Source organism: Pygocentrus nattereri, chromosome 13, assembly GCF_015220715.1.
Source record: "Pygocentrus nattereri isolate fPygNat1 chromosome 13, fPygNat1.pri, whole genome shotgun sequence".
Taxonomy (NCBI): Eukaryota; Metazoa; Chordata; class Actinopteri; order Characiformes; family Serrasalmidae; genus Pygocentrus; species Pygocentrus nattereri.
The window spans coordinates 5,993,200-6,020,783 of NC_051223.1; the positions used below are offsets into that span (position 1 = coordinate 5,993,200).

Sequence of the window (27,584 nt, forward strand, 5' to 3'; positions counted from 1 at the left end):
CTTTATTAGGAAGACCCACCTTGTACTTCCACTCTCTGGTCACTTTATTAGAAACACCTGCCATGTACTTCCACTCACTGGTCACTTTATTAGAAACACCCACCTTGTCCTTCCACTTACTGGTCACTTTATTAGAAACACTTACCTTGTACTTCCACTCTCTGGTCACTTTATTAGAAACACCTGCCATGTACTTCCACTCTCTGGTCACTTTATTAGAAACACCTGCCATGTACTTCCACTCTCTGGTCACTTTATTAGAAACACCTGCCATGTACTTCCACTCACTGGTCACTTTATTAGAAACACCCACCTTGTTCTTCCACTTACTGGTCACTTTATTAGAAACACCTACGTTGTACTTCCACTCTCTGGTCACTTTATTAGAAACACCTACCTTGTACTTCCACTCTCTGGTCACTTTATTAGAAACACCTGCCATGTACTTCCACTCTCTGGTCACTTTATTAGAAACACCTGCCATGTACTTCCACTCACTGGTCACTTTATTAGAAACACCTACCTTGTACTTCCACTCTCTGGCCACTTTATTACAAACACCCACCTTGTACTTCCACTCTCTGGTCACTTTATTAGAAACACCTACCTTGTGCTTCCACTCACTGGTCACTTTATTAAAAAACACCCACCTTATACTTCCACTCTGGCCACTTTATTAGAAACACCTGCCTTGTATTTCCATACTCTGACCACTTTATTAAAAACGTCTACCAACTACTTCCACTAACTGGCTGCTTTTTCGGTAAATCCTTCTATGCGTATTGACCAACTGGCTGCTTGATGAGAAACACCAACCTACTTTCACTCACTGGCCACTTTATTAGAAACACACACCTTATACTTTCGCTAACTGGCCTCATTATTAGAAAAACCTACTTTGTGCTTTCACTCATTGGCCACTTTGTGTTTATTTACTGGGGTAAATTTATTCGGCTGTAGAAGAAGCTTACCTGATAAAATGTTCACTGAGAACTTTCCTGGCAGGATGGTCCATAAAGTTCTTCTCCAGCTGCCTGACTGAAGCACTCTCAGAATCCTCTCAGGGTTCATGTTTACAGGTCGATTCAGCTACTATAATAACACAAGCGGCTCTTTTCGGAGGCGTTGTGTTTGTTATTCGTGGAGTCAACAGGGCTGCTGTTCGAGTTTGTGTTGTGAGAAATGGAGCATTTACAGACTCAGTGGCGAAAGGCCCGTCGAAAGTTCAAAGTTTATGCATTTTATGCATGTTCTATTTCCAGTTGCTCCTGGTAGACTGTGGGCGGATGAAACGGGGTCTCCTTCTGCTTCACTCTTCCGCTGCCTCGTCTTACTTGGACTGACAGAATAATTCGAGAGGCGGTTCTATTATACTAAAGATGAAATGGCATCATTTCCATAATACCTCACCCTGGCTGTGCGTGTGAGAGAGAGCTTTTCTCTTGATATGAATCTCCAGAGTCTGCTATCAGATTGAGTTATGATCTCTTATTAGTGCTCATATCTTCTTCGGCTGGCAGATCCAGGCAGTCAGGCTTTTGCAGCTATGATCATAAAGCATGCTATAGCTTTACTTAGCAGTATTTGTGTATGTCTGTGGTCACCCTCTGTGCCGAAAGGACCTCGTGGTATGCATTCTGTGTATATACTCTACTTCCATGCATGTATTCCTCATCACGTCCAAACACGCTTGTAAACACATTCACTGGCCACTTTATTGGAAACACCCATCTTATACTTTTGCTAACTGGCCACTTTATTAGAAACACCCACATTGTACTTCCACTCATTGGCCATTTTATTAGAAACACTTACTATATACCTCTACTCAGTGGCCACTTTATTGGAAACACCTTCCATATGCTTCAATGTGCTTATGAACACATTCACTGGCCACTTTATTGGAAACACCTGTCTTATACTACTGCTAACTGGCCACTTTATTAGAAACACCTACCTTGTACTTCACTCTTTGCCAACTTTATTGGAAATATCTACCTTGTACTTCCACTCTCTGGCCACTTTATTAGAAACACCTGCCTTGTGCTTCCACTCATGGTACATTTTATTAGAAACACTCAGTGGCTACTTTATTGGAAACACCTTCCATATACTTCAGTGTGCTTTTAAACACATTCACTGGCCCTATTTTGCTGACCACACAAAAAGAACTCTGTCATCAACCATGTTGGATACAGAGAAATCTGACCTCTGCTATGTCCTGGCTGTTGCAGATGAGCGTTCTGAGAGGGCCTACTGGTCGGGCCAGTGGAGGCGACGTCAGCAGTGCTGGGGGAGGCCGGAGCAGCACCACAACAGCAACAGGTCAGTTTCTGTTGCAGTTCTAAGAAAACACTTTGCTCCAGTCAAAAGACGCACAGCACAGCGTTCAGGAGTGATTCGCAGTAGTTACAATACAGTGCAACACAGAAACCATGCAACAACATGGATATAGACATTTTTCTGTCTTCATATTTTGCTTTAATATTGTTAATTGAGTCAAATTGTGAGCTGAGTGTTAGCGGTGTGTGAATCTCTGCAGGCCAATGCAACGACATCACAATGCTATTCATGGCATCTTGATACACGTCTATTGTGATATTGCATTATGTTTATTATTTGTGACTGCTAATTGTTTCTCAACTTTATTTTGGACTTTATTGCATGTCAAACAATTGCTTTTATCAGTGGCCACTTTATTAGAAACACCCACCTTCTACTTCCACTAAATGGACACTTTATTAGAAACACCTACCTTGTAATTCCACTAACTGGCCACTTTATTAGGGGCGGCGTGGTGGGTAGCGCTGTCGCCTCACAGTGAGGAGGGCCTGGGTTCGATTCTCTGGCCGGGTGACCAGGGTCCTCTCTGTGTGGAGTTTGCATGTTCTCCCTGTGTCTGTGTGGGTTTCCTCCGGGTTCTCCGGTTTCCTCCCACAGTCCAAAGACATGCAGTCAGGCCAATCGGACATGCTAAATCGCCCCTAGGTGTGAGTGGCTGTCTGTGTCTGTCTGCCCTGCGATGGACTGGCGACCTGTCCAGGGTGTATCCTGCCTTCCGCCCGATGACAGCTGGGATAGGCTCCAGCACCCCCCCGCGACCCTCACGGAGAAGCGGCTTGGAAAACGGATGGATGGATGGATGGATGGGCCACTTTATTAGAAACACCTACCTTGTAATTCCACTAACTGGCCACTTTATTAGAAACACCTACCTTGTAATTCCATTAACTGGCCACTTTATTAGAAACACCTACCTTGTAATTCCACTAAATGGTCATTTTATTAGTTACCGCATACCTTAACTCACCAGTCACTTTGAGCGTGTTTTATTCTAACTGTATTTAAGAATTTGATTAATGGTTTAATTTAATGTCTGCTTGGTCACTTCATGTCACTCTGAAGCATCTAATTTGGCAAATTAGCTGCCTTGTTAGCTTATTGGCTAATACGAAGTGATAGACTGTTTTATCAAATTAGGATATCATGAAAAAGTCGGTTTTATCAGAGGTGTTGATCTGTACCAAATTGATAAGTTACCTTTGAGTCCCTATTATGAGTTATTACCTGCGATAACGTGGCAGCCATCTATAATAACTTTAAATACTGCATCTGAACGCACATCGCAGGAGGTAATAGGATATAAATCACTAGAGTCATATAACTTATATTTGGCCTGTGGAAGGGTCAGCGATTCTGTCTTTACTATCAACTACAACATTAAACGCCATTGTGATCACAAAAATGAGTAATATCAGCAAATCTATGTATGATGAGGTTAATCAGTGTTGGCTTCACTTTGCCTGCTGAAAAACCCATAGAAGCCATTAAGAGTTTCTGTCGGCTCCTACTGGTTTTGTAATGTATTTTGGCTTTTTTTTTTTTTTTTTAACTTTAAACTCCTTGGAACCACCGGTGGTTCCAAAACGCACTTCTTCATATTCTTCATATCTTTCATACTTCAGAAGCTACATTCAGAAGCTGGGCATCGTATGAGGCTTCCCAGTCAAACAGATGGTGACGTCATTTTAAACCCTCATAATAAGAAGCTAAACTCAGTTTGTTTTTCTACTGAAAATCAAAATTTTTCCACAAATCTGTGCTATAAACTATTAACAGGTGGCGTCTCTTCAGTGATCTGCTCTGTAAACATTACTTTTATAAAATAGCACAAAGAGCGTCTGAGATTTTTGGCTTTTCTGTTCATTTGAGGGGAGCGTTTACCAAATAAATAAATAAATAAAATAAAAATGTACATTTATTTCATGCGGTTACTGAATAGTTTGCCTTAAAATTTGGTCATGTAAAATCAGATGGACAAACCAAAATATACTCTCTAGAACACAAAGCTAATGGGCTAATATCACAATGTAAAGATCCTAATGGTTTAACGGGTGACCACCCGGATAGCAAGCATGCAGTATGTTGGTCCGCTGGCTTGATGAGGTCGGCACCCCTCTGACTCTACAAGGAGCACACTTCTCCACGTTTTAATGCCCAGTTATTGTTTATTTGCTGAATTTAACAGATTGTGAAATAAATATGTGGCCTGTGCAAAAGCTCTGGCGCTTTTATGTTATGTTATATTGTTTTACAGCATATATTCATATTAAAATGGACATAAAAAATGATATATTTAAGCCTGTCCCCTGTAGAGCATGTGTTCACTTATTTGTACTTAGAAAATCAACAGGACATGCCATGTGACTGGAGGTGAACATAGTCATAGTCACATCAGCCACCTTTAACTGCAGTGCCAGTAGCAAGCGAGCATGTTCTGCTCATTCCTTTTCTCTTTGAATCCTGTCCAATATGGTGTGGGTGTACCTTCCTGTCATCATTCGGGCTGCGAAGGTGACTCTGGGCTGTCGTCTGAAGCTTGTTCGGTCACGGAAGCCCCCGAACGCTGAGTGTCAGGTCACTGGCTGCCTGCAGCGCTCTCTGGGCCTTCTCTTTGTGTCTCAGCCTTCTGTTCCATCTCCATCTCTCAGCAAGAAGACATATCCAGTTCTCTTCTCCGTCTCCGCAACCGTCTCCAGCCTCAGCGAACGCGATGCGAGCTGACTGACCCCTGCGGGAGGTTTTCAGTCCCTCACTGCTATCACACACCGTCACCTCCCTCAACACACCATCACCTCCCACGTCAGACTCTGCCACTGTGAACAGCCTCAGCCCTGCGGGCCTGTCACACTGCACTTTCATCTCCATTCCATCCGACCCACCGATTCAGTGCCTGCTTTGTATGGAACGGAAAATGATGGCAATGCCCCAGTGTGATCCGGAGGTCACTTGGGTGTATCGTGTACCTTTCTGTACTTGACAAAGTTGATGTTGATTTTGAAGAGATGTTGACGTGGGTTTTTATTGTCGACATGCTAATTATTCCAGAAAGCGCTCTGTAATCCCCAGTGGATCCCATCGGACAGGTGAAAATCAAGCTTAAGAAATCTGCGTCCATTCTTTCATTGCGAGAAGGCAACTCAGTGCTGCGGATACCAAAGGATGGGTAGATCACTGAGACAAAACGGAAGAAGTCAAACAAAGAAGCAAGAAGCAAAATTTATTTATACAGCGCTTTTTACAACTGATGTTGTCACAAAGCAGCTTTACAGAACAATCCGTATTACAGAAAGAAAAGAAAAGAAAAGAAAATCTGGGTCCAAGCCCCCATGAGCATCGCCAGCGGCAACGGTGGCAAGGGAAAAACTCCCTAAAGAGGAAGAAACCTTGAGAGGAACCAAGACTCAGAAGGGGAACCCATCCTCCTAAGGTCAATACCGGATAGCAAACATTAGTATTATAGTACAAAGTGGGAAAAGAAATCTGAGGGTGAGGACTGCACAGCGTTGTAAAGCAAGAAGCTCAGTGGTGCTCAAGCCGGTCCAGAAGGCTGGCGAGCAGCGGCACCCGATTAAGGCAGAAGAGGTAACAGCATCAGACACACAAGATAGGCAGCAATTCAGCTCGACAAAGAAAGGAAAGAAAAACGCGGTCAGTTCTGTAAAGAGTGACTGACCACAGATTACAATATAGCAGAGCAGAAGAGACTCCAGCAGGTCTAGATCTGACAGGGAAGACTAATCACCAAAGGCTTGACTATACAAGGAAGTTTTTAGCCTGGACTTAAAAACTGAGACTGTGTCTGATTCCCGAACGTTAACAGGAAGATTATTCCAGAGCTGGGGGGCTTTGTATGAGAAATCTCTCCCCTTTAGGTACCTTTACTTTAGGTACCAGTAGTAAGCCAGCACCTTGTGATCTAAGTAGGCGTGATGGTTCATAGTGGGAGAGAAGCTGCTGGAATTCCCAGAACAACCGACTGACCACCCCAGAGTCCAGATCTCAACATCACTGAATGTGTTTGCGAGAAGCAGAAAGCGCTAAACCAACTTCTAAGACTGAACTTTGGAGGTGCGGGAAAGTATTCCTCCATATTTCTTTGGAAAACTGAAAGTGAGCCTCCTCAAGTTCTAGGTCGAAACTGAAACCCAGGACACACTGGGCCAAAAAACAGATTACATACAATAAACTTATTAAAATTATTACACAAATTCCCACATCCTTGACATCAGAGAACGACTTGTCATTCAGTTGAATTTTAGGAATTTGTTTCTAGTTGGATTTTCCACTACGGGGCTTTTTTGGTGTGGCGTGCAAGCACGGACTTGTTTTGAAGTTGTATCAAACCTGTACTGGTTCTGGAGCAGTGTATCTCCTCTTGGTGCTTGGCATGAACATTATACATCTCATATTTAATGTGCCACATAGAAACCATTAAATAATTCCGATAAGTCAGTGTTTTCACTGTTTATCTACTGCGGCTCAAAATGTTTGAACAGCACAGCCGTGACGGGAGCAGTGTTTCTAAATCACTTTTTCTAATTTTAGTTACTTTTATGGTTGTTTATTATTATTATTATTATTATTATTATTACCTCTACTGCTACTACTACTTGTAAAGTGTTAGATTTTGACACAGTGTAGGCCTGTTTATTATTTTTTGACCATTTCCGGCCAGAATGTTTGATGGCCGTAAGTTCGGTACATCCCTAGTACTGAACATTTAAAAAAAAAAAAGAAAAGAAAGAAAAATAAATAAATAAAAAAAATCTAGGCTACTAATTGGCTGTCTAAATTACATTCTGTATGCATGTTATTAATGCGTCTTGGTTGCTTTGTAGTTCACTACGGTCAGTAGAGACACCCTCTCCATCCAACTTGCTATTGTTTGGTTTAGGCCACATCAACAAAAATCCCTACAGATATGTAGGATAAAAAAAGCAGGAAGCTGTTTATTTTCCTCGTTTAAGTGTTGAAAGGTTGCCCATTTACCGTTGCACATTTTTTAAGGGACATGATTTTTTTTTTTTTTTTTTCCTCTTCAATTCTCTGTTTTTTATGTCTCGCTAAAGTAGGAACAGGCTTATTAAAGTAGTCAATTAGTCAAGAAATAGTCCACAGATTTGTAGAAATAATGTCTCTGTTCTCCAACTGCGCATCTGGTGTTGTTATACTGTCTGATTGCTTTTTTCGTGTGTGCTCTTCTCTGTCCTTCTCTGTCTCCTTTCGTCCCTCTCTCTGTCTCCGTAGAGGTGGTGTTCTGCAGGCGTTTGACGACTGTCACCTGCCGGGCCTGGGGAGGCGAGGGTCAGGGCATACGTCTCTGGACGAGCTGATGCTGAAGCACATGGCCCAGGACTGCTCATCTGTCAAAGAACAGCTGCTACAGCTGAGGAGACTGCTGCAGGTCACAGACTCTCACTTGCTCTTTGTCCATGCCCGTCTAGAGACCTCCTCGAAACTTGTGTTTTAGGTCCTAATCCTAGGTAGTCAGTTGTCTACATTGATCACAGAACATGTCTGTTTAACATGTCATGTGGTGGTGGTCTTCACGTACGTACATATTGTGGTCATCAAGCATGAGGAATAGTTTTGATTTGTGCTGAAATGCTTTTTTTTTATCAAGGTTTGGTCAAAAACAGAGAAAAGGTTGAAACTTGAATTTGGCCACAGGATTTTTCACTTTGTCTTTTATGGAGCAGTAGATAAACTCTTACTTCTGCTCCTGTTCAACTTGGAGTGGTGAGTCCTGTGTGTTTGATCACAAATATTACTCGATGTCGATTCTGATTCAACCCCTGCCTGGCTGTCATTATTTCCCCCTGCTCTGCTGTGGATGCACTGTTGCTCAGGCCACTGTGTGTGACTAATACATACCAGCCTGTTCTGTCAGCAGTCCTGCTCCTTCAATCGATTTTGTTGTTCTCACTGACTATGCCGACCGTAGTGATTATAGGTTTGTGTCCCAGACGATCTTTATAGCAGCGGGGAAGGAGCCAGCCTTAAGAAACTTTCGTTAAGCACGCCCACCACATACAGCCTTGCCATGCTCGGCCGGACCATACTGCTTGGGCGGTAATAGTATGCCCCTCACGGCCCACACAAAGACAGCACAGCAGGGCCTCCAGCACAAGCCAGAAGAGTAGAGGCCGTTGGAAAGGAGTGAGGGATGCTTTGGGTTGGAGGGGTTGCTTGATGGGTCGGGCCTGCTGGATCGTGCCTACTCTGGCGAGAACTCGGCATCTTTGAAAGTTTTCAAAGGCTTTGACCACAGAGGCATTAATGGTAGGTAGAGACAGAGATGGAGAGGTGTGCTGCGCCTGCAAAGAGAAGCTGAGCAACCTGCAGGTGAGCCGAGTGGTGGGAATGAATTAATAAGCAGGGTGGGTGGATAATGTCACTGGCAATTTTTTTCATACCGGAACAATTGATGATATTGACAAGGAGAAATGAACACCCACAGTTTTTTTTTAATAGAAGGCAGGTCTTGGTAGGGCTGAGGGAAGAAACAAACTCTGGCAAAACAACCCAGACCCGCATGCCAAGCGTTCCTCAGGTGAAATCGATCACCTCATGGAATTTTCAAACTGCGTCTGGTGATTAAAACCGAACATACTTGGTGGAAAGAGAAGCTTTAATTACTGCGATGGTTATTTTTTATTTTTTTACATTTCATACGCCGTTGATCCTCAGGCATTCCTCAGACAGCTGAGATTTCGCTCTTACCCAGCACCTTAATTATGCAGTTGACCTTTAATCTTCCTGGAACAATAAACATGGCAGAGCGGAGATGGCGCCACACCAAGTTTTAGTTGCCTGTTGTTAGAGATTCTTGTCACTCGGGTCATACCTGATTCCTTCTGAAGGTTCTGTCCTGCGGTTCTGCCCTTGGAGATGCAAAGCTTTCTCTCTCTCTCTTTTTTTGACAAACCTGGAACGGTGTTCCATTCCTTGTTCTCTGCTTCACCATTCATTTTATGCGCATCTATTTTGCAACTGAAATTGACTTCTCCAGACCTGTCAATAGCGCTTGTCAATTCCTCCCTTTCATGCATGCGTTCTGAACATAATGCAGCTTTTTAGGATTCATGAGGCCTTGTAAAAGTCTCATTCCCATCGCCCTGTTCTGGGCCGCCGCCTCTTTTCAGCAAGGCGCAAATCATATCGACTCTTCAGCCTGGATGAATGGTAGTGCATGAATGTATGCACTGCAATCAGAGGTACAATTTTCAAACAAGACATAAAGCATCATCCTCCACCTTTCGTGGGTGGGAAAATGTCAATATTGGTATCTGAGGGCATGGTTTTCTGTACGTACCTCAGGTGATGTGAAGGCAGAGGAATGAGGCTACATGCTAATCTGTCTTTGTTCATGATGGAAGTCATAGACTTGATGCATGAGTGAGGTGCCAGGGCTATGTAATTACATTGAAATCCACTGGGCTTCTGCTGCCTTGTTTGCAGTGTGGTTTATTGTGTGGTGTCAGGAAGCCTCTTGGTACATGTTGATTTGAAATCGCTTGTCTTGTTTTGATATAAACATCCATGCATCCTGCTTTTGAGTAATGCTCTTTCAGAGGTCGGTAGTTTGAGTGAATGTAGTCATTTATTTTCATTTAGAGCACATGTGATGGACTTAGCCGGCATTTGTTTTTGGAAGCTGTGGTAATTGGGTTTGAAGAATGTGCTCCTGACCTGGAAGCTTAGTATTTTTGGAGCTCCATCTGATCTTAGATCAGTTTGGTTTGACCAGTGGCCTCTGGAGTGGAAGTTGGGCTTGCTAACTGATCTCAGATCAGTTCTGGTTTGACAAAAGGCCTCTGAAGTGGAATACTAGCCAATCTTGGGTTAGTTCTGGTTTGACAGATTGCTTCTGGAATGGCCTGAGTTTTGAAGGCTAGCTGATCTTGAATCAGTTCTGGTTTTTCAAAGGCCTCTGGAGTGGTCAGAGTTTTGGAATGCTGAATTTGGGAATACCAGCTCTCTCTGATCATTTTTGGCTTGAAAAATTGCCTCTTGAGTGGTTTCTATTTGGGAATATGATGAATACCAGCTGATCTCAGATCAGTTCTGGTATTACGAACAGCCTCTGGAGTGGCCTGAGTTTGGGAATACTAGTTGATCTTGGATCAGTTGCAGTTTGGCGAACCTCCTCTGAACTGCCCCGAGGTTGGGAATACTAGCCGATCTCGGATCAGCACCAGATTTCCACAGAGAAGAATTGAGATTGTCAAAAGGCTTCTTCCTGGGGAAGGCTTTACAAGGATTGAAGGGATGAGTAAAGAGGGATGGAAGGATGGAGAAATCAGATGGATGGAAGTCCACACAATCCCTCCTGTTCTGCAGATCTGACTCTTATCATTGCTTACAGATCTACATTGTGTGGTATGTTTTTTTTTTTTTTGTCCTGTCCTTGTGTGATATTCAGTGGTAACATTGTAACTTTTAGGATCCAAGAGATGGAATTATATTTTTAAAACTTGGATCTTTTGATTGCCCTCTCCCTTTCTTTTTGGACCAAGGCTGCGGAAGCTTTCTTGAAATTGCGTGTAGTTTTCTGACAGCTAGATGAAAGACAGCGCTTCACAGAGCCGAAGTATCCGCCGCCCTCTGAAAGGGCAGCATTTTCATCAAGAGGCAGTGTGAAATAAATGCAGTATTGCCATGGTGCCATATTTAGAAAAGAAAAGAGCAGACCCCCTGATCAGCAGACAGTATTATATATATACTGCTCTTAACTATACCATACACCTCGCCGCCCACTCGCTGAATGCACAGACCCACTCTGGCTTCCAACCCCTCTGATGCTCATAATGTATGTTTCATGAAATGGCCCCAAGCAAGGGCTCTCTATGCAGCACAAGCCTGGGCCGTCACGCTGGATTTCGAACCCTCCCTCCAGCCATTCTGGATCATTCTGTCTCCAAGCTCCTGCTTTCGAGATGGATGGCGTGTTCCCTTTCGTCCACAAAAAAGCCTCTCAATCGCCTCATCAGCATTCCGCACAGGCAGCCCCTTCCTTCATAGCCAGCTCTTGGGTCAGTTTCTTATTGTTTGTCATGATGGATATGATTAGGACTTGAGATTTTCACGAAGCCTTGAATACTGATTTGGGATCAGTTATGCATGGCCGTGCTCCCCTTTAAGGTTCGCCCGGCGCTTGTTGATGTTCTGCTCGCTGGGCCAGATTAATTCCTTCGTTAGGCAGCGAGTGCACTCCATCGGTGAAGAGTCGACTCTTTATTTGCATGTCATAATTAAGCCAGTAGCTTTACTGTGTCGTTCCTCACACCATTAATTTCCATTTTGTTATTTAGTTCCCTTATTGTGCTATAAACAAAGGCTGGAGAAGGCATTTGGTTTCATTAAGGCCCGGGTGGGTGTTAATGTGGGTTACAATAGAGGGGCTGGAGGTGTACCTTAGCAGAAGGCTTTTCCCAAGAGTGGGCCATTGTGCGGAATCAGACAGGCTCAACTAATTTGTGTACGTGTTTGTGCGTTTTTGACTTTGTAGATTGAAGAGGATGGATCAGTTGATTGGTCCACGGAGTTGGACTACAGTCCGTCCTCGGAAGAACCGAGCTGCCAGCAGCAAGTAAGACAGCTTTGATTTTAATGATGTATTTCCATTTTTTGGGACTTTTACTGTACCACTTGTCGACCACTGCCCAACTGTGTCACTGCTCATCAGTCTGAAGCACTGAAATTGTTTATATATATTTTTGGCCTGAATGACCACTTTTCATAAACCCAAAGACTCCAAGATGGGAGATTTAGAATGAGAAATTAACAGTGTGGTATGAGGTACTACTCAAAAAAAAGCTTCAGGATCATTTTTTGTGTACTCCACTGAGAAAATCTGATCCCAAGTACTAAGAATTTCACTGGGTCAGTTGTCATCTATGGTGTGTTTTAATGTTTTTTAAAACACTTAAAAGCTTGTCAGACATAGCAACAGTAACCACGGTGGTGACAGGGCTTGATGAAGTGTCAGTTAGCCAGTTTGTTAACTTTGCCTATTCTTGCCTATTAACGAACACACGAACAACGCAACAGAATTAAGTTTTGCCTCCTCTTACCTTCTTTCTACCTAAACAGATATACAAACAACAATGACTATTAAAGCAGATACTGTCACCATTTAGAGGTTTACATGGCTGTGCACAGCCATCACTGAGGTCTGGAAGGACACTTTTTTCCCAAAAGCAACTGGTAAACAGCATTACTCTGCTCTACTGTTTCTCCAGTTATTACTATCAGTTATACAGCAATTACTATAAACAGTTCAGTAGCTGCTATGAATTAGTTGGTAACCAACATTTTACTAAGTAATCTGAAATTCAGTAACTTCCATAAATAATTTGGTAACTAATCTAATTCAGTAACTTCTGGCGGTTATTCAGTAACTTCTATGAATTATTCATTAACAACCATGAGTTAGTCAGTAAATACTGTCCATCATTTTGTAATCAATCTAAATTATTCAGTAAGCTATTCACTAACTACTGTGTTGTTCAGTAACTACTATGAATGTCACCTTATGAATATTACTGCAAAGGATTATTCAATAATTGCTGTAAATTATACAGTAACTGCTATGAATTATTCACGTACTGATGTGAGTTGTTAAGTAACTACTATTAATTGTACAGTAACTACAAAGAATTATTCAATAACTACTATACATTCTATAGTAACTACTATGAGTTATGCAGAAACTACTAGGAATTATTTACTGACTGCTTAGAATTATTCACTACTATGAATTAGTCACTAACTACTATATAATGTACTGTAACTACTACGAATTATTAAGTAACCACTATGAATTATACAGTCGGTAATATATATTATTCAGCAACTACTAATCAGGCACTAATTTACTAATTAATTCGTACGTATTATAAATTGTTCAGTAACTACAAGTTCTATTAATTATTCAATACCTACTGTGTGCTCAGTAGTCATGCGAGTGTGTAATTTAAGTGTGGAACCACATATGAACCCTTCACATTTGAGGTTAAGATGCAAAGTAAAGCTACAGTAAGAAAATGTTTAGTGAGGAAAATAAGCCACTCATTATTGTTAAACATGAAAAATTGCAGCGTTTTTCGTGTCAGAGCAAACCTTTATTCTCCAGACCTTTTCTCTTCCACCGGAGGAAAACATTGACTTATTCACTGTGCATGGGTTGGAAAATATGATTAAACTCCCGCCACGTTTGGAGACGGTAGGGGCCCAAAAAAACTTGGCTCGGGCCACATGCCCTTTACTTCCCCTTGTGACGCCAATTCATTTTTAGTTGCATTTTTCCTCATCAATTAATAAAGCCCTTTTCATTAGGGCCGCCCTGCTTATCGCCGCTCTCGCCCTTGGGTTTTATTCCGCAATCTGCACAGAGCGCCCTGGAGAATAGCGAGGAAGATAAAGCTGCATCACTCAAGCACAGCTTGCTGCTTTCTAAAGCTGCTTTAACACAAAGAGATTCTCTAGACCTGAGATATTACGAGCCATCTTTATCTCGGCCCCCTGCCTACCGCACGGCGCTTGCGAGCTCCTCAGCACATGCTAATGGATGCTAGCATGCTAGCAGGCCTAGCCGGCAGCTGTTTGCAGGTAAGACTTGATCCATTGATTGACCTTTGATGGCAACTGTAAGTGTCCAGTAGTGTCAGAGTGACCCACAGTGCTTGGACGGTGGTGGTCATTTACTACGTTTAGATTTTACATATGATTTGCACTGTGGCCTGTTAAGGATTTAGAGCTCACACAGTTACTTTTGGGACAGAAGGGGCAGGGGTTTGCCATTGGCTAGCACAGGGGTCATCAAAATGCAGCTCTTTTACTGTCCTGTTGCGGCTCCATAGCAGAATTAGATTTGTAGGTAAATAAAAAAAAATCCTCCTTTGCAGTAAAACAGAGCTCCGCTGATTGTTCAACACAGTTTTAACAATAAATGGTCTTAAATGCTGGAGTAAATGCAGAACTGCTAATTCACCCTTTAAGCCTGATGATCAGCGCAGACTGCTCGTCACCATAGCAATGCAAACGACTCTTGCCTAGCTAGCGAAATGGCAAAGAGAGAGATTTAAGACGAATAACGATAATTTGGAGACGAATGGACTCATTTATATTCACTTCAGTTGATTTCTTGATACAGATCTGCAGTGAGAAACTGTCGAACACTAAAGTCACAAAACTGAAGTCAGCCCCTCATTCAGTAGCCTCTTGTTTAAATTTGCCTGCTCCACCTTAAAACACCTCAGGCGCCATTTAAGGTGGAATGGGGAAATGCAAATAAGAAACTGATGAATGAGAAGTGACTTCAGCCTTGCAAAAAATGGAGCATCGAGCGACATTTTTCAAGAAACTGTTCTACGTTTGCAGAAAAGTTTCCTGCTGGAGATGCGAGAAAAGTGGCTATAGCTAAGCTAAAGCTTAAAGCGGAGCAAAAGTTTTTATTTATATTTTTTAGTCTACACTAGGACATCAGCACATACTGAGATGTATTTACAGCCAAAATGGTAAAAACGTGGACATGAAATGTGGCTCCCAAGGCAGATTGATGGGAGGGGATGGGTGTCCTGCACACCCAGAGAGAGCAATACCATGGATGGCTGTATGATCTCTGTAGCGCCAACACCTAGCCAATCAAGAGTTTCTTACTCTTCTTTTATACATCTCATGTAAACACAGAGTCTCAATAATCGAATTGGGCGGTTGTGTGCAGGTAACGATAGTTGATGAATGGGTTGGAGTAAAATGTAATGTCTAATTTCGTCACTGACAATTGATGTGCTGGTCCTGCATTGGCTTGTTTTGAGATCTTGTCTGGCAGTGCTTTGAGAGAAGATTGCTTTTCCATTTGAGGTTTGCTACAGCACAAGATGTCTTCGTGGCTTGTGCCTTGTAGTCCTGGTGGGCTCTCCAGTGTGCCCCCTGCTGATCTTGGTGTTTTGGTTGCTGTTTGTTCCTGAGTGAGACTCACGAATGAATCTGATGCCGCTTGTTTTTGTCGGGAGCTGAAGAGGAGGCTAAATTTGCTGGACAACAACTACATGAATTTTAAAGTCTTAGCAGATTTCCAAAACGGAGAGCATCACAAGCTTAACGTCATTTAATCAACAAATTTCCTGTCTTTTTGTTGTGGGGGCGCTCACACTAGACGGCAGGGCAAAGAGAGAGTATAACACATAATGAATTTGGGCTTTGAATAAATAAACTCGGACTGCCAGATGTCCTCCGACATCACGTGACACAAACAAGGCTAAACTTACCGGACCTGTTTGTGCTTTTATATGCAGTGAAAGCACAAACTGGGGATTAGTATTTAGTTGAGAAGCACTGATATCACAGTGAAAGCAGGAGAAATGTTGCACTACAGAGTGACAGCTGAGCTGAAACTGAAACTGAAACTGGAGCTACTCACACTACTAGATCATATGCACCATCAATCACTTCCAATGCCTTCAGATTGTGAAAATCGGGCAAATCGGGCTTAAAATCTGGCAAAAAATTGTGTAGTGTAGGCCCAGCCTGAGTCACTGTAAAATGTAATACTGTCAAATTTCAGTAACTCCTACAATAGGGTGCTTTTCATAAAGCTACATGACACCTACATAAGGTTGACATAACCCTGTATATGCGTTTATAAATGCTTGTTCCAATAAGCACCATTTGCTATGAAGGTTGCATTAGGTCAGCTAAAGTAGCCCTTATGACAGATGACACCTGTTGTAGTAAGCATTTATAAACAGTTATGTAGGGTTATGTCAGTTGTAATGACAACTTTATATTGGTGTCAAGTAGTCTTATGAACAGCACCCTACAGTAGAGTGTTAACCAGTAATGTGACCAGTATTGGGATATGATGTTTCAGCTAAACCTCCCTGCCCCATATAGATGAACAAAGCTTTGCTGTTTAAAAACAATTTTTCATACACTTACAGGGGTGCTTTAACCTGCCATGGTAGTTGTGGCCCTATGGGTGCAGTTAAAATCAATAAAAACTGAGAGATGACGACCAAACCACACGCTGAAGCTTAATTTCTTGTCTGCTGGGTTCCTGATGTTCTGTGTGTGAACTGGGTTAACCTCATACTCTCTGTTGTTCCAGGTGGAGGAGCTGCTGAAGGAGGTGCAGAAGCTGAGAGAAGAGCTGAGTGGGAAGGAGATGCTCATCGCTAAGCTCACTCAGCAGATGGTACGTCCTTTCTCTCACTCTACTGCCAAGCAGTTGTGTTAATTTCACTATTTAAAAGTGGAACAGTCTAATTAGTGTTATATAAAGCATAAATATTAGGGCTGTATGATATGGACAGTAAACGCAATGTCCGATAAAGCTGACGGATATCACACTGACCATATGAGAAGCGATAAATTGTTAAAATAGTGTGCAAAATATAAAATGACAAAAATTACATTACTCATCTGTTACAGCTCTCATATGACACCCACCTTTTGAATGTAGCTTATGAAATATGAAAGTTCTGAAGAATATGACGACATGCGTTTTGGAGCCACCGGTGGTCTCAAGGAGTTAAAAAGGTGAAATCAGAACTGCAAGCACATCTTTTGTGCACTGATGGAGAAACAGTCCACATTCCCTAAACAGCTTTTCTGTACAGGCTGTATTGTGTAAAATGAGTTTTCAGCTAGCTTCTCATTATCTGTGCATAAAAAGTATGAGTTACTTTTGTGGTAATGAGTACTTTCCTAGTTACTTATTACCTGTGCATAAAAAGTACTTGTTCCTTTTGTGGTAATGAGTACTTTGCTAGTCACTTATTACCTGTGCATAAAAAGTATGAGTTACTTTTGTGGTGGTGAGTACTTTCCTAGTTACTTATTACCTGTGCATAAAAAGTACTTGTTCCTTTTGTGGTGGTGAGTACTTTGCTAGGTACTTATTACCTGTGCATAAAAAGTACTTGTGCCTATCATGGTAATGAATACTTTGCTAGTTACTTATTTGTAGCGAGTACCCTTTTAGTTACTTGTGCATAAAGAATAATCTACTTGTTAGTTGTGAGTAACTAGTTTTCTGGTAGTTATTTGTTATTGTGTGTAATGAGTTTTCAGCAACCTTCTTATTACCTGTGCATAAAAAGTACTAGTTACTTTTGTGGTAACCAGTACTTTGCTAGTTACTCTTGTGTGGCGAGTACCCTTTTTAGTTACATGTGCGTAATAAGTAATCTACTTGTTACTTATGCATATCAAGTACTTGGTTAGTTACTTTTAGTAAGTACACGGATGCTTGTGCCTAATGAGAAATCTACTTGATACTTGTGCATAAGTCATTCTGGTAATTACTTGTTACTTGTGCCTAATGAATACTCTGCTTATTACTCATTCTCTGTGCATGACCATTACTCTACTAGTTACTTGCTATTTGTGTATTTGGCTAGCTATTTGATACTCGTGCAAAATGAGTACTTGGCTAATTACACGTGGCTAGCAAATACATGATATGTAATGTACTTGTTACTTGTGTGTAACTTTCTCTCTGGTAGTTACTTGGAAGTAATGATTACTCATTTACTCATCCCTTGTGCATTACAAGCACTCGGTTTGTTACTTGTTACCTTTTGGGTAACAAGTACTTTGCTAGTCACTTACACAGTTACTTGTGAATTGTGCATAACAAGCACTTGACTTTTTACTTGTGTGTAACAAATACTCAGCGTTATTTGTGCATAAGGAGGACTTGGTTAGTTGTCTGCAAAAAGTACTCAGCTAGTTACTTTTAGATGACGAGTATTCGTCTAGTTATTTGTTACTTGTGCGTAATGAGTACTTAGTTAGTTACTTGTCAGTACCAAATACTTAGTTACTTGTGCGTGACGAGTAATCTGTTCATTACTTGTGTGTAATGAATGTTAATTGTAACTTGTCTGTTACATGTACTTTGCTAGTTTTTCGAGGCGTAGCTTAATTATTTATCCCTTGTTTAATCATTGCATAATAAACTAGTTGTTTTCATCCTGGACATGACCTGCACATGTGAGTGAGTTTCCTCAGGCTGATGTCACTGTGAGGTCACTGCCTACAATAAAAAATAACACTTGAACATGATGCGACTCCTGCTGATATTCAGAGCCACTTGTTTGAACACTGACCGACCGCAGTGGCTGTAACGGTGCAGCAGGTAATGACCGCGACCGGCCCTGCTGAGCTCACGCTCTCCGTTCTTTGATCTAGTGCACTAAGTGATAAGGGGAGAGTTTCACTGCATCTCTGCTTCATTTGATTTCAAACATCCCCCTGCGTCTTATTTCTCAGGTGACCTGATCGCGTTAGGGCCGTCTTTCATCCACTAATGTCTCACGCTTGAAATAATGACTTCTTGCGTAACCTGTGGCTCCTTCATCATCGGCCTGCAGTGAGAGGTGTTTTTATGACCACACTCGGTTTGGACAGGAGTGATGGAGACAGCGTTAAAGGTGTTGAGCGGTTAGGAATGCAGTCGTGGTCATTAAAGGGACGTGTTGAGCCTGATTTGTTTCTAACATCACATCACGCTTCCTTGATTAACCACAGTGCACTCTTCCTCTGAGCTGCGTCAGGAGAGCCTTTGTTCCTTTGCTTCGAAGCACGTGTGTGTGTGTGTGTGTGTGTGTTTGTGTGTCTCTCTCTCTCTCTCTCTCTCTCTCTCTCTCTCTCTCTCTCTCTCTCTCTCTCTCTCTCTCTCTCTCTCTCTCTCTCCCCCCCTCCCTCTCTCTCTCTCTCTCTCTCTCTCTCTCTCTCTCTCTCTCTCTCTCTCTCACCCTCTCTCTCTCTCTCTCTCTCGCTCTCTCACACTCTCACTGCCCCCCCTTTCTCTCTCTCGCTCTCTCTCGCTCTCTCTCTTGCTCTCACTCTCATACTCTGCCTTTCGTACTGTTTCTCTCTATTTCCCATTCTCTCTCTCCCTTTCCCTCCTCTCTCTGTCTTTTGTCTCTCTGTCTCTCCCCCTTTCATTCTGACTGTCTCTCTGTTTCTCTCTCCCCTTTCATCTTCTTCATCATTCTCTCTCACCTTTTCGTTCTCTCTCTCTCCTTTTCTCTCTCTCTTTCTTATTCTCTTTTACACCTTCTCTCTCTGCCCCCCCCTCCCCTCTCTCTCTCTCTCTCGCTCTCGCTCTCGCTCTCGCTCTCTCTCTCTCTCTCTCGCTCTCGCTCTCGCTCTCGCTCTCTCTCTCTCTCTCTCTCGCGCTCTCTCTCTCTCTCTCTCTCTCTCTCTCTCTCTCTCTCTCTCTCTCTCTCTCTTTTTCAGGGTCCCTTTCTCACTCTTTCTCTGTCTGTCTTTTACCCCATTGTCTGTCTGTGTCTCTCACTCTCTCTTGCTTTCATGCTCTCCCTTTCATTCTTACTTTCTGTCTATTTCTTTCTCCCCTTTTGGCTTCATCATTCTCTCATCATATCTCTCCCTTTCTCACACTCTTGTATACCTTCTCTATCACACTCTCTCTCTTGTACACTCTCTTTCATACTCTTGTTTTTTTTTTTCTCTTGTTCTCTCTCTTTTGTACACTCACTCACTCACTCACTCACTCACTAACACTCTCTCTCTCTCTCTCTCTCTCTCTCTCTCTCGTCTGTTCTCCCGTGTCTCTTATCTCCTCCATCTCAGCTAATCAAACTGAATAAAATCTTCTGGTGTTACATAAAAGGAGGAAATGCTGTCACCACTGTCTTATTGATTAAGTCTCCGCCGCTCTGCTTTAATGAATCGCACACGTTTCGGCTCAGACCTTCTTCTGCTGCACGTCAGACGCTCGTAATTGCTTAGCAAAACTGAAAACATTCTTTGTCTGTCTTTAAAGGGCCCATATACTCTCAAATGGAATTCTCCTTCCTTCTTTATTTGAAGGATTCAGTTTACTATGTGAGCACTGATGAAGAAAAACAGGTTTTTGTGACATCAGTAAACACACATCAGTCTTAGTCACAGCAACAGACACAGCCTGTTTGATTCTAAGATGTGAAGAGAGGTTGGGAAATGGTCATATAATAATGAATTATGGCTGTATTTCATATATAAAATGACAGAAATGCCATCAATGGCCTTGGACACGAACGTCCACCTGTTTATTCTAACGTGGTCTTGGATCTGCAGATTCTGGATACTTTGCTGTTTAAACTGTGGAACTTTTCACAATGAAGCAGTTAAGTTTACACACTTTTAAACACCGGAACATCTAAAAATACAGTACTCTGCCAAAGTCAGTGATCCTGATTCATATACTCAGTATCCAGTTAGAATTAACTCATTAAGTACAAGATATTTACTTTACCAAAAAGTCCACTTTTTTATTTGTCCATAGGAGTCATTGGCGTTACTGAATGTCATTGGCGTTACTGAATGTCATTGGCGTTACTGAATGTCATTGGCGTTACCGATTGCCATTGGCGTTACAGATTGTCATTGGCGTTACTGATTGTCATTGGCGTTACTGATTGTCATTGGCGTTACTGATTGCCATTGGCGTTACTGATTGTCATTGGCGTTACTGAATGTCATTGGCGTTACTGATTGTCATTGGCGTTACTGATTGTCATTGGCGTTACAGATTGCCATTGGCGTTACTGAATGTCATTGGCGTTACTGAATGTCATTGGCGTTACAGATTGCCATTGGCGTTACTGAATGTCATTGGCGTTACTGAATGTCATTGGCGTTACAGATTGTCATTGGCGTTACAGATTGCCATTGGCGTTACTGATTGCCATTGGCGTTACTGATTGCCATTGGCGTTACACATAAGAAAGGTAACACCGGTGACCTGTTTAATGAAAAATGCATTGTACAAAACGGCTGCAGCAGAGCATCAAACAGAGCATGGAATATCCACAGAAATATGTAATGTAATCCATTTGTTTTCTATTTTTTTCACAATTAACAAAGAATAAAGTCGGTCACACCAGTGACTTCAGCTAAAAGCTTCATATGAAATCTTGAGCTAAATGAGAAAATTCCTGATAACTGAAAAGCCACACAGTGGACTCACCACAGGTGAAGGTAAAAGGAAGTCGTGTGAAAATCACATCAGTGACTTTTTTTTTTTTTTTTTGTCACACCAGTGACACAACTCCTGGGGAACTTTCATTTTAAATTTTTAATATTTATGTGCCTTTTGTTTTCTTTGTCATTAAAGCATATATTTCACAGTCATGTAGAGATTGTTACAGTTACATTTTTTACATATGACCGTGAGGACGGGCACTTCTGTAGTGCTTGGAATTCTGTATACTTGAGGTCACATGGCAACAAATCGGATACGTATCCCGAGCAGGACCACATATGAAAGTGGCTCAGGCTGGACTTGAAAAGATCAGATTTGTGTCCACACAGGCCTGAAAACGCCAGATCTCAGTCCTATTAGGGCAAAAATCCAGATTTGTGCCACTTCAGCCTGGTAATGTGAACGTAGCCTTAGTGTCGTTAGGTTAATTCGTGGAGGATTCTGCGTAATGTTTCATTAATCATGTCTTCCTGGAGCTGCAAAGTGACTAACAAATGGCTGTTTTGACTGGAAATGGATAAATGAGGGGCTGATTTCTGACTTGCACAGTACTGTATATTTTTATTGTAGCTTTTATTTAATAAGATATTTATTTTTAGAATTTGACAAATTTTATTTGGTTTATTTTAGTTTATTTATCACTCATTTAGTCTTGGGTGTTTCTGCATTCAAGGTTTTTAAACTTTGTTTCATTATGTAGGGCTTCGAGCTCATACATGCATGAAAAGTGCTACATAAATAAAGGTGTTATTATAAGTGGGCCACATAAGAAATCTAAAAGACATGTCACATATGGGCTGGATTTTAGTGATGTGCCTTCTGCAGCTTATCTGTAGTCACTTCCAGCATATGTTACTGCAGGTCAGGCTTTGAGGCAGCTGTTTACAAAGTAGCCTTTTGGCCATTAGCCTTAATACAGGACGGGCTCTGAGGAACTGGAGAAGCAGCACTACAGGGCACAGTGGTTCTCTCTGCTGATTGTACCTCACAGCCGTGTAAGAGCTGCCTGGTTTCTTCTGGCCTCGTCTCTTTAATCTTTGCTGTGGGTGTGTGTGTGTGTGTGTGTGTGTGCGCGCACGTGTGTGTATGCATGTGTGCGCTTGTGTGCATGTGCGCGCGAGTGCACGTGCATGTGAGTGTGTGTTAGTGTGCGTGAGTGCGTGTGTGTTAGTTACATCATACCTGTATACTGTATTCACATGCAGTCTGTTTGAGTAATGCTTTTTGAATGGTACTGAATTGGATATTAATCAATGTGGTGAATTGGGTCTTTGACAAGTAACATTTTCAAAACGATCGCTTAAAAACCTCAAACTGAAAAGCATGTGATGCGTTTTATTTCCGCAGGAATCTATTAAATAAGATTAGCTTCTTACCTTTCATTATGGTATCGGTTCATTTTAAACAGGTCATCAATTTTACCACCCAGAAAATGTCAAGTGGCGCAACTTTAACAAGGCATTGGCCTTGTAAGTTGCATTACACACTTCTGTGACCTGAATACAGCTCCATTCATTTGTATCCAAGTCCCAGTAGTTGAATAATAATGAAATAAACCTGGATTAATAAAAATAAATACATAAATAAAAGTGTTTACTGCAGCTGAAGATATTTTGTGCAAGTGAGGTCCTTTTTTTGCTTTTCCTCACTTGAAACTGTTCTGTTATCACCACAAATTCAAGGTTTGAAAAACGAGAAAGAGCAGAGAGCTTTTAGGTAGCTGAGATTAAGGATAGGTTTAGGTTTTGGTGTAGGACTGTCTGCTGAAGTCCCCACCAGTGTAGGAAGACCAGACTCTGCGTGTGTGTGTGTGTGTGTGTGTGTGTTCAAAATTTACTTAATGTTCGTTTTCTTAATTTACTTATTCATTTTCTTGAAGGCCCATATTCTGCATAATTTTTACATTTTATTTTAGTAACCCCTGCTGTCCTCTTATGATGCTTTTTGAGGATATTTTTCCAGCCTCTCTTTCTCACTTAGAATTAAGCTGTTTTTGTTTTGCCTTTAAGACTGATATATGTAAATGACTTCATTCTGATTGGCTGCTCTGTGCTGTCACTCATCAAAAACGTGATCTGGTGGGCTCCTAAGTGGTGCAACCGTCTCAGCGTTGGCCTTATCATCAGGAGATTGCATGTATGATCCCTGGTGATGCTACAGCTGTCCATGGCTGGGAGTCGTGAGAGAGCTCAGTTGCCCTCGCTCTCTCTGGGTGGGTAGGATTGCCCCCCTGTCTCCCCTCATCACTCAGCGCAATGCAATCCAGCCCAGAAGTCTGTTAGCTGACGTAACAGATCTGGCGGTTGGCGCTTTCCTCCAAGCACGTTCAGCTATCCAGTGATGTGTTATCAGCAAAAAAAAAAAAAAAAGAAACCCTGTAATTCAGTCAGCCTTAATTTATCCCTTAGAATTAAACAAGCTGGTCGTATCGAGCGATTGGGGGAGTCCTAACTAGTGGGTGGAACTGGATACATCGAAATTAGGGGCAAAATTGGGGGAAATGCAACTTGAGTTGAAACACTCTTTGTAGCTTCAGTTTGAGTGGGCGGGGCTAAGCTGCTGTATAGGTGGATAGATCAACACAGAAACACTGAATTTATAACAGGCTGTTTTTGCAGGTTAGTTTCCAAAATCCCCCCTCCCCTCCCCCCCAGCTGTTACACCACTACATTAAGCTACATATTTTTGTCTCTGGACAGTCTGCCCCACTTGAGGTGCCGCAGTGCCACTGCCCGCAGGGGGAGCCACCGAGCCGAAGGCAGCAGGACAAGGCCACTCAGACCCCGTGGAGGGTGCCGAATGTGAGTACACAAATTAGACCACCCTCATAATCTTACATACATACAGTAATGTAAAGAATAATCATCAAACAGCATGAATAGCAGCACAACAGCTGCAATCAAGTGAAAAGGGCTCAACTGAATGGGGAGTTATGGTGAACTAAAAGCAAACTTGTGTATGAGTGTATGATGATGATGATGATGATTATTATTATGGTTATTATTATTATGGTTATTATTATTATTGTGCTTATTATTATTGTTATTGTGATTAGTAGCAGTAGTTCTATGACTTTCGTAGCACCTTTGTGCACCTTTAATTCAGGAGTTTAATTCATTGAGTTCAGGGGCTTGTCTTATTGGCCTATCCATGCTCCGCCCACAAACGTGTCCTACCATGCTTTTGATTAGCGGGATTTTTGCTAATGTTCTGTAGATACACTATATTTCCAGAGGTATTCAGTCACCCATCCAAATCTTTGAATTCAGCTGTTCCAATCACTTCCATGGTCACAAACTTCATGTGGCCTTCAGATCAGCTCAAAAACAGCATAGAGAGCATCATGGAATGGGTTTCCATGGTCGAGCAGTTGCATTCAAGCCTTACATCACCAAGTGCGATGCAAAGCATCGATTGCAGTGGTGTAAAGCGCCGCCACTGGACTCTAGAGCAGTGGAGACGTGTTTTCTGGAGTGACCAATCACGCTTCTCCGTCTGCAAATCTGATGGATGAGTCTGGGTTTGGTGGTTGCCAGGAGAACGGTACTTGTCTGACTGCATTGTGCCAAGTGTAAAGTTTGGTGGAGGGGGGATTATGGCATGGGGTTGTTTTTCAGGAGTTCGGCTCGGCCCCTTAGTTCCAGTGAAAGGAACTCTTAATGCTTCAGCACCAAGAGATTTTGGACAATTTCATGCTCCCAACTTTGTGGGAACAGTATGGGGACGGCCCCTTCTTGTTACCACAGGACTGCACACCAGTGCACAAAACAAGGGCCATAAAGACACGGATGAGCGAGTTTGGTGTGGAAGAACTTGATTGGCTTGCACAGTGTCCTGACCTCAACCCAACAGAATGCCTTTGGGATGAAGTAGACCTTGTGGAAAGCCTTCTCAGAAGAGTTGAAACTGGTATAGCTGCAAAGGGTGAGCCAACATCATATTAAACCCTATGGATTAAGAATGGGATGTCATTCAAGTTCATATGCATGTGAAGGTAGACGAGCAAATACTTTTGTAGTCTCAAAAAGTAGTTCATACTAAGGCAAGTTTCGCAGCCATTCACTTAAAATCAGCTGTTTTTTTCTGCGTCGAGTAAATAATTAAATTAAGATTTAAACAGATTCATTTAGAGTGGTTTGGTGTGAAATGCTCTGTTTTAGAGAAACTTACCAAGTCAGAATTGTTCACTGTGGTGGTGATGGGAACCAGGCCTCCACCTCTAAAAGCTCCCTCACAGAGTGTTGTTCTATGAGATGGTTATGAATTCACTGCCTGATGTCTAATTCATTGATTTGTAATAAATTTGAGAAGATTTTTGGTTAAAACAAATGTTTTTTAAATATGGCTGGTGTTGTAGGCAAGGCAAGTCTATTTATATAGCACCTTTCATACACTGCTGTCATCCAAAGTGCTTTATAAATGAAAAGATTCAGAGTAAAACGAGAATAGAAAAACGTAATTAAAACAATACATTTAAAAGAGAAATTCCTTAAATTAAAAATCAAATTGGAAGTTAAAATAGGATGGACAAATAATTAAATAATAATTAAAAAATTAGAATTAGGATAAAAATAAATTGTGAACCAAATTAGTTTAACCAGTGCTTTTAACACTCCATAAAGCTCAGAAGACACGTGTTGGTTCACTGGTGGTTTTGGGTAGTAAATAAAACGGCTGTATTTGTGTTGTAGACATTGTGACGTCTGGTTCCATTCAAAACCACTGTAAAGAAGCCTACGACAACAAAAATAAAATAAAATCAGGGACCATTGTGTTCAGGAATATTCATGACTCGATGGGTGGTCTTCCTCTTTCAGCATTGGAGTAGTTTAGTCTTGCCACTGGTCAAAGCAGTGCACAATCTGTGTTGTCCGCAGTAATGTGAACACTTCTAATGGATGTGTTTGTGGGCGGAGCATGGATAGATCTGTTCCCACAGTGGTGTTTAGTGTAGTCCTCTCAGTGTCTCTCTATAACCTGCCGGTTTTGCTTTTATCAGCTGCCCCGTGCGCCTGTGTCCGGCCGCTCTGTTTACCTCCTAAAGGGGTGGCTGTGTTGTTTTCTAAGTGCTGGATAAAGAACACGCTCCAGCTCCCTGCAGCAATAATGTGGAAATTGCCCTGTGGCCGCTGTCGTGTCCTGTCCCGCCGGCCAGGTGATGGAGAGGGGCGCGGCGAGGGAAGCCGTGGCTGGGATTAGGTCTGGGGGAAGAAAAGAGGAAGCGTGAAATATGTCCTGCAATAAGCAGGGCTGACGGACGCGCTCGGCCTCCGAGGAGTTGGTGTAGGGGGAGATGAAGGGGACGCCAGGCGGCCCGGAGCGGAGAGGCAAACCCGTGCTTAATCACATACACAGCGGGCTGGCGGCCAGCGGACTGTCCCTCAGCGCCAGGATTTATACGTCTCTGTGAGCCGAGCGAAGCTGCTGCTGAGGTTTAGATTGACCGCCTGCCGTCTGGCCTCACCTGAGCAGGGTGTAAACAGCACAGGGAGAGAGAGAGTTTGGGGAACGAGTTGTACAGACACTTTGCCAGGGAGGACAACACAGAACAGAAAGTCGCACCAGCTGGATAAAAAAAACCCACAGACGTGTTCTTTCATAGCAACTGTTACTAGGTTGGACAAGCTTTACAAACATAAAAGGGAGCTTTAAGTTGGCTTGAATGCTTCTAAAGTTAATGCAGGTACAATGCACTTGTTTTCAATGGCTTAATTGAGTTTATATCGGTATTCCAGGTAGTTGCTATGGCATTCCAGCTGGTTCTTATGCCATTTCTTGGTGGTTGTTAGGGTGGTGGTGTCCGTTGGATTGCAGTTGTCTGCATCAATAAAAGGGAGGAAACCCACATCAAAAGGATCTCACAAAGCACCTTTGTTTCTAGTTACAAATTGCATAAACATGAAGTAAAATTAAACGCTTCCTTGCAAATTGAGTGTAAATTGTTTTGTCTGACTAGGTCCAAGTTGAACAGCTAACAAGCTACACTGATAATATTAATAGTTAAGCCGCCACTATACTTAAATAAAAGAATTAACCAGAACTGAAGTGCTGCCAAACATGCAGTCACACACATACTTAATACATGGACCATATACGTAATAGGTCAGTATACTGTCATCTGCAGACTTTACCAAAGGTTTCTTTATAGAACTATGACTTACAGAGTAATAAAATACCAGTTGGATGTCTCTCACTTGCTTTAGTGCCTTTAATATCTGTGTTTAAGTGTAAGTGGACT

The 27,584-nt window shown here is 42.2% G+C and overlaps 1 protein-coding gene across 4 annotated transcripts in view; it reads left to right on the forward strand.

The window, feature by feature from the left end:
• The window catches only part of ccser2b (coiled-coil serine-rich protein 2b), a 112,718-nt gene that overhangs the window by 59,147 nt on the left and 25,987 nt on the right, over positions 1–27,584 (forward strand). For all 4 annotated transcript variants that reach the window (XM_017710572.2, XM_037544102.1, XM_017710573.2 and 1 more), the window contains exons 6-10: positions 2,235–2,325; positions 7,591–7,747; positions 11,855–11,935; positions 16,457–16,543; positions 24,046–24,147. In XM_017710572.2, coding sequence (XP_017566061.2) covers positions 2,235–2,325; positions 7,591–7,747; positions 11,855–11,935; positions 16,457–16,543; positions 24,046–24,147 — 518 coding nt within the window. The remainder of the gene's footprint in view (positions 1–2,234; positions 2,326–7,590; positions 7,748–11,854; positions 11,936–16,456; positions 16,544–24,045; positions 24,148–27,584) is intronic.